The 7,795-nt window shown below is 38.5% G+C and overlaps 1 protein-coding gene across 1 annotated transcript in view; it reads right to left on the bottom strand.

The window, feature by feature from the left end:
• LOC107086416 (up-regulated during skeletal muscle growth protein 5-like) overlaps nucleotides 1-1,221 on the bottom strand; it is a 5,832-nt gene extending 4,611 nt beyond the window's left edge. The window contains exons 1-2 of the mRNA XM_015377344.1: nucleotides 1,157-1,221; nucleotides 973-1,043 (exon numbers count right to left, since the gene is read on the bottom strand). Of these exons, the coding sequence (XP_015232830.1) occupies nucleotides 973-1,041 (69 nt within the window). The 5' untranslated portion in view covers nucleotides 1,042-1,043; nucleotides 1,157-1,221. The remainder of the gene's footprint in view (nucleotides 1-972; nucleotides 1,044-1,156) is intronic.
• Between the last annotated feature and the right edge of the window lie 6,574 nt (nucleotides 1,222-7,795).

Genomic DNA, 7,795 nt, shown 5'->3' with positions numbered 1-7,795 from the left:
TGACTTAATGTTTAGACTTAGACTTCCTTTATCGTCATTGCATATAAAAACACAAGGTGAATCTTGACAACGAAATGTTGGCTACAAGTGTAACAGAGCTAAGACCTTATTCCTGCACAATTAATATGTTTTCTATGAGTAAGAGCTAGACAAAAAGTTTGTTGCAGAAATATCAGCTGTGACAGGGTGTCCTTGTAAATTATTCCTGTTATTGTGGATCTCATCAAACCCACCTGGCCCTAAATTATTGTGGACTTTGGAAACTTCCCACTTGACTTTGAGCAACAGGGTTTCTGTACCTCTCCATTTCTCCTCCAGACGCCGAGGCTTTGGTTTCCAAATGAAATGACAGCTTTACCATAATGGACCACTTTGATGTCTGTTTGTTTTCTTCTTAAATGTTACACACATCTTAGATGATCTGCTGACTTTTCTAGGCCAACCGAGTACAGTCATCAAATCAGTGTGAAGGCTCTTAAAGCCCTGACTCCTGCGACTTACATGGGCTTTAATCAAAACTCTCTAAGCTGAGGTTATCACTGTTCTTTATGAACCTATTTAACACAGTTTTTCCTTCCACTAATCTTTCCATAACATTTGATCAAGGATCTTAACAGCTGGGAGTTAAGTAGTCGCCTTTTATTGTTTTACCATTCTTGTGAAAAGCAGTTTTTTGATGATTGTGTACAGAATAACTTGCTCGTTGCAAAGCATTTCTCCTATAATCAAATCCCAATGAATTAGTCTAGTTTTCTCAAAGTGAAATGTTATTTTTTCTTTCTCTAAAAGTTATAATAAATAGTTTCTCAAAGGCATTCTGGGCATAATGAAGATTTTATCTTTTATTCACTAAAATTGGCTATTTTTAGATGTCATTCCAATTTATTTAAACACACCAGTAACTTAAGACTATTAGGTGAACTTGTTTTGTCTTAAATGAATGCTGGTTTTATATATATGTGAGCATCTTACCTTCACCTCTGTGATGAGATGACCGAAGCTGGTCAGGGGTATCCGAGTTTTCACAGGGGATGTCGGCATTTCTGAGGAAAGTTTAAACAAAACATTTTATTCATGCTTATAAAACTACTCATCCTTATTTGAACACTCTTTCTGCCACATGGTAATTTATTCAAGGGCGTATTTAAAGCTTTACCTGCTGCAGACTGTAGGTTACTTATACAATTCCACTGTATTTATTGTCTTCCGGGTTGACTTGCGAGAGAGACGTCTGGACCAATCGAATGCTTCCATTGAAACGGCTGACCAATAAGCTGCGTTCTGGTAGGCGGACGTTAAATTGAGTTATACAAACGGCCAACAAGCTGCTACACTTTAAAGTAACCACTAGAGGGCGGAAAATTATAACTTTTCTTTTACTGTTTGTTTCTTGTTGCGATTTAAAAGGCAGAAAAGAATCGTCACTGAATTAAATTGTTTTCTTCTAACCAGCGATCCCTTTATCATTGTTGACCTAATATTTGACATGATTGTGAGCATACTATGGAACATTATTCAACAATGAAGTGGAATAAATCTACTTTGATATCATTCAATTTAAAAGAAACCCACTATAAAATTTCGATGTTTTTATTAGTTTACCTCATTTATTACATGGAAAAAAATATTCTATTTGGGGACTCAACAGTGAAAAAAGAAATCACATTTTTCCACTTTTTTATATACAGAATGAAGTGTTAGAGATTACATAGTTTTTTTTGTTGTTGTTTTTTTTATTTTATTTTATTTTTTTATAATAATATCTTAAAAAATATTTATTATTATTATTATTAATTAATAATTATTCAATCAGAAACAAGTGGTAAGGTTTGGATTGGTCAAGAAAGGAGTGTTACAGAAGGAAAAAACAAAACCAGCAAGGCTTTTTTTAAAATCAGAAGAGCAGATACTCAGCCATAGTACATCCTATTTCTGGTTAATCACACTTTCCTGTTATTTGGTAAAAAATGCTTTCAGATCTTTGTAAAAGAAATGCACATGAATTTTTGTAACTCAGTAGTTTGACTGTCCCATCTATGCTCTGCGATAAGAACAGTGGATGACGTGTAATGCTGTGAGGCCTTTTCCTCTCACAGACACCTTGGAAACCTTTGAAAATTGTCTGGTATCTTCAATATATTGAAATAACAGGCTATCATACACAAAAAAATTAAGAGACTGTCAGAAAACGTTTACAAGACACAAAATCACATTTCAAAGTAATGTCAAATTGTGAATTGAAAGCAAGTGATGCATTCAATCATATGTTGTTGAAGTTCTTGCAGAGGTTTCTTTAACGAGTTGTTGTAGATGTTAATAGATGTAGGCAGGGATAATCTCCTGTATCTGTCTGTCTTACAGCAGGTTGGTGGAGGCCTCTAACTATGCTTTCTTTATCAGCTTGTTAAGGCTTCTCCAAATCATTTGCTTTGATGCTGCAAACCGTACAGATGATGGCAGAAGCAGTCACGCTGCCCTCAACTGATTTATAGAAAATATCAGCAAAGGATCTGAGCTTCCTCAGAAACCACAGCCTTCTTGTAGACCCCCTCACATTTTCATGTCCAGTCTAGTCTGTTATCCAGGATATGTGGCTTTCAATTAAGTTTGCATATACTTTGTAAAAATAAAGTTCAATGCCCATTACCAGAGTGTAAACAACTGCCTTCTGAAGTCTCCTACCTTGTAAATGGAGCCCTTCTGTGTGTAATTTAATCTCAGTCTAAACCCAAGGGTTCATGTCAGGGATGAGGTTGTGGTTTAGGTTAAAGCTAGGTTAAGTTATAATAAATAGGAAAAGATTTTACCTCGCAGATGTCTATTCATTCCATCATTTGAAATACAGTCTGTCAAATTACAAAACCTGGCAAGTCTTCTTAAATGTGCATGTCTGACAAAGACAGTATAGATCAGAGAAGCAGCCAAGCAACTCACAGTCACTCTGAAGAGGCTGCAGAGATCAACAGCTAAGTGGGGAAGGTTTGTCAATTTATTGTTCCATCTGCAAATTGGCCCCATATGAACCTGTAAAGGGAAAGCTGTGGTTGGAAGAGAGCTGTGAGAGGCACCCTCTGCCGAGAACAGCAAACAAGCAGAAGAAGACTCTTGTCAGGATTGAATCTTGGTGGTCTACATGCAAAGCAATATGCTGAACACCTCCATGATTGCATCACCCCTAAGGGGAAATGTGGTGGTGGCAGCATAATGAAAAGCTTGTGTTGATGTGAGGACAGATTGAGCTAAATTTGTTCAAAAGACGAACATGCTACTTCGATATAATGTAGTAAAAAAAAAAAAATCCTTCACATTTTTTTTAAAACCCAATAAACAGTCCTTTCTATGTATGTTTTTATCATAGTTTTATCACAGTTGGCTGATTTTATTCTCTCCACCCTTTCCAAATATGACTGTTTTTTGTTTTTGTGGCATTAGGAGCCTATTAACTCTAACCTCTGAATCACTCAGATATAAAACAGGCTCCTACTCCTGAGTGAGTGAGTCACTGTTGTGTCAACACATCACAGAGAAGTTTGCAAAGATCACATTTTACACTGACTTTATTGGTAAACTGTGACTGAATTTCTAATCTGCAACATTTTGATTATATAAATCAGATTTTTTGATGGGTTTTTAGGTCTGGTAACTTACACTTATCAAAAAAATAAAGTGAACACTCAAATAACATTATATTTCCGAAAGACTATCTGAAAGACTTAAAGAAATTCTCATTGAATAATTTGTTCTGTACAAAGCTGAATGTGTTGAGAACTAATTCACACAAAACAGTTTCAACGTAAATCAAATTTGTTAACCAATGGAGGCCTTGGTGTCAGACACAAAATTAAAGTCGGAAAACAAACTGCATTCTGGTCTAACTTTGATGTAATGTCCTTAAAACAGGTTAAAATGAGGCTCAGTATTATGTAGGGCCTGCTTGTGCCTGTATGAGCTCCCTACAGCACCTGGGCATGCCCCTGAAGAGGTGGCGAATGTTCTCCTGAGGGATCTTCCCCCAGACCTGGACTAAAACATCCAACAACTCCTGGATACTCTGTAGTGCATCGTGGCATTGGTGGATAAATCAAGACATGATGTCCCAGAAGTGCTCCATCTAAATCAGGCCTGGGGAACGGGGGGGTTGCTTTAGTTCAGATCTGGGAGGAGATCCATGGTGTCTACAGACTCTGTCGTGTCTTCACATGTTAGAGCCTGCTTTCATCTGTGAAGAGCACAGCATGCCAGTGGTGAATTTGCCAATCCTGATGTTCTTGGGCAAGTCTTAAGCATCCTGCACAGTTTTGGGCTGTGAGCACAACTCCCATGTGTGAATGTTGGGCCCTCATACCATCCTTATGGAGTCAATTTCTAACTATTTGTGCAGACACATTTTTGTTTGGTCATATTGCAGGGATCTGGCAGTGCTCCTCCTGTTCCTACTCACACAAAGGCAGAGGTATCAGTCCTCCTGCTGGATTGTTGCCCTCTTATGGTGTCCGACATTTCTCCTGGTGTGCTTGCCTGTCTCATGGTAGCACCTCCTACCTCTGAACACTACTCTGACAGACACACATTAAGCCTTCTTGCTACATCTTGCATTGATGTGCCATCCTGGATGAATTGCACTAACTGAGCCACTTGTGTGTGTTGTAGATTCTCATGCTGCCACAAGTGAGAAAACTTCATCAACACTCAAAAGTGACCAAAACATAAACTAGATAGCATAGGTACTAAGCAGTGGTCTATGGTCCCCACATGCAGAACCAGTCCTTCATTGAGTGCGTCTTGCTAATTGCCCATCATTTCTTTGTGTTGTGTATTCCATTTGTACAACAACATGTTACATTGATTGTCAATAAGTGTTGCTTCCTAAGTGGACGATTTGATTTCACAGGAGTTTGATTTGATTGAACTTATATTGTGCTGTTTATGTGCTCCTTTTATATTGTTGAGCAGTGTATTTGTGTTTATCCCTTACTTGTCTACTGAGGAAAACCAGCTGAAATCCTAATAAAAGTAAGTGACAGCCATCAAGAGCTGTAGGAGACAGACAAATGGGAGGATTTCATATACAAGGTTTTACACATGGCACAGATTCAAGTTGTCCCCCTAACAGTCTCTATGGAGTTAAAGCTTTTTCAAAGAAGACCAGTCACCGAATTAATCAGCGTGTGTTTGGTCCACAATAGAAAAAAAAAACACTTTGCAGTTGATTACTTGCAAAACAAATCATGTAAATTTTAAAACAGACTCCTCACCGAACGCATCAGTGGAGCTGAACACTGTTGCTGCTACACATCGACTATGAGCTGTGGGCAGGTGACAGAGGGACACCTATTTTAGCCCAGCTTTCACATGAAACCTGTAACATCACAGGCCTGGATCCTCACAAGGCAGCGGTTTCCTTCATTCACACATAACCTCCCACACACAGCATGGCTGCTGAAGAGATTAAAGGCTCGGCTCGATCTGTGAGTCCGCGTGCAATCAAAGGGGATACCCCATTACCCGGATTCAAAATAAGCCTTTTGATAAACACCCAATTAAAACTGTAGTTTTCAGTGAGAATTGACAAATAAACAGGGTTTATCTGTTTGTACATTCTGGAAGGAACCCCGTATCTTATGGCAGAAGGATGAGCTCATGCTTAAAGACGCAGGATAAGCCAGATTTACCTTAATGTAATTTGAGGACATTTGTTTAATAGGGAAAAGGGTAATTTTACAAAAAAATACATGTTTTTCTGAAAAACTTACATGTTAAATTTGAGAACATTTGTATTAATACTACAACCCCATTTGCCACCATGACAGTACTTCCATGCTCCTCCCTTATACCCTCTACTGGGGATTGAGATGACCATGGAAGAACGCTTAGGTTGTGTCTCAGAACCTATTCTTTTCATTTGGTCACATGACATTCGATTTTTTTTAGGCCCCAGCTTTTTATTTAAAAGCTCTGCTTCAAAGACTTTATGATGCCACACTCCAGCATAACTCCTCCACTGTCCTCCACAGTGGGTGTGGAGTGCTTTCCACTTGTTCATAAATGGTTTTAAATTCAGCAAACCTGCTGAGTTAGTACCATCTAAATCTCATCTGATCAAAAAGCTCACAGTGGTGTCAAGGGTGAAAAAATATATAGGATGATAATGGAGGGAGACGGTGAAAACAATGAAGAGAAAGATTTTTCGTGAGTTTTTTGTGTTTGTTAAATTTACACATGCTACTCTAAGCATTAAACGTAACAACTGGCAATTACCTGGAAGGTCTGTACATGTTCAATTATCATATTAATAGTGATATTTTAACAAAAAGCTACTAGCTCTTCTAACACTTTGAAAACAGAAAGTAATTATTAAATCTGAATCAGTTAAATTGGCCAACGTCAAAAACTCCTCGGACATATAATTAGCTTTAATTATTTTTCATGCTCTTTCTTTCTCCTGCTGTTTACGCTTTCTTCTTTGTGCTATGGAAAAATGTAGGCCCAGTTGGACAAGCATCATCCATACGCCCATCTGTTGTGTTATTTGGAGGGGTGTCTCAGTGGTTCCCAAACCTTTGCGGTTTTATGGCTTCTAAGCTAGCCTGAGACATACCCTTAGTAAAAAACAAATTCCAAAGTAGCGCAATTAACTGCATTTGCAATATAATCGCAATTAAACCTATTTTCAAATTGCATAGGCCCTTGATTTTGGTCACATTACATTACATTTTATTAGCTTTAATGAGCTTAAGGCGGGTTGGCCACCACACAGAAGGAAGACAATGTTGCAGCTAGCAGCCTTGTGATCATGCATGCGCCTAACAGTAACGCTAAAGTCCTGTGATAACGGAATCAACAAGAGCAAGCTTTCAAGGTCATCAAACAATAAAATCCTGGATTAAAACATCTACATGCTTGTGGTTAGCGTAGAGGAAAGCTAAAATAAAATAAAACAACAGTTACAATATCAGTTTGGCAAAATCAGCCCAATTTAAGAGCATCTGTTCACAACTTTTTCCATAACCTAATCCAACAAACCATAGCTACCAAAAACATCACCGCTTCATTAGAGGTAATAGGATGATATGGAGATTCCATCTACAGGTTAATGTGGAGATTTGGTAATCTTTACGCTCTTATATAATTATTTTATTGTTTGTTTTTTTTAAATAAACTTGCATATTGCTTTGTATTTTCTTAGGTTATATTTGTAAACTTTGTGCTAAAATGTACTTCATAGTAATACTAGTGGAAAATGGAGGTTGAAGGAGAGATCCTGTCTGAAGTGGAAGAGCTTGGTTATCTTGGGGTTTACTTCAGGAGTGAAAGAAGAATAGAAAGGAAGATGGAGCTGAGCTAAAAGGTATAGTCTTTGGTTAATCTACATTCCTAACCTCACCTATGTTCTCAAACTTTAGGTCATGAGCAAAAGAACCAGATACAAAGGTGTGAAATAAGCTTCCTCTGCATGGTGGCTGGGCTCTTCCTCAGAGATAGGGTGAACCACCTGGGTTCCTCTCTTGTTAGATGTTCCAGGCATGTCCAACCTGAAGGAGGCTCCAGGGAACACATATTTCTGTTAAAGGTACACTATGCAACCGGTGTTGATTTTCCAGCGAGGCACCCCCAAAGGGCGAAAGTAAAAGTGCACTGTCGTAAATATGCTCAGCTGTTCTCCTGGTTTCTCCGTCAAGCCAGGCGCGGTTGTTTTGAGCTTAGCAGACAGGCGAACGCAGCTGGCGTGCGTGACGCGCCGCAAACGCGTTGCTGCTCGAGATGGAAAAATTGAATTTTTGCCGCGTCAACCAAT

Source organism: Cyprinodon variegatus, unplaced genomic scaffold, assembly GCF_000732505.1.
Source record: "Cyprinodon variegatus isolate N-32 unplaced genomic scaffold, C_variegatus-1.0 Scaffold152, whole genome shotgun sequence".
In the NCBI taxonomy this organism is placed as follows: Eukaryota; Metazoa; Chordata; class Actinopteri; order Cyprinodontiformes; family Cyprinodontidae; genus Cyprinodon; species Cyprinodon variegatus.
Note: the sequence above shows the minus strand (reverse complement) of the source record. Positions and strands in the feature narration are given on the sequence as shown.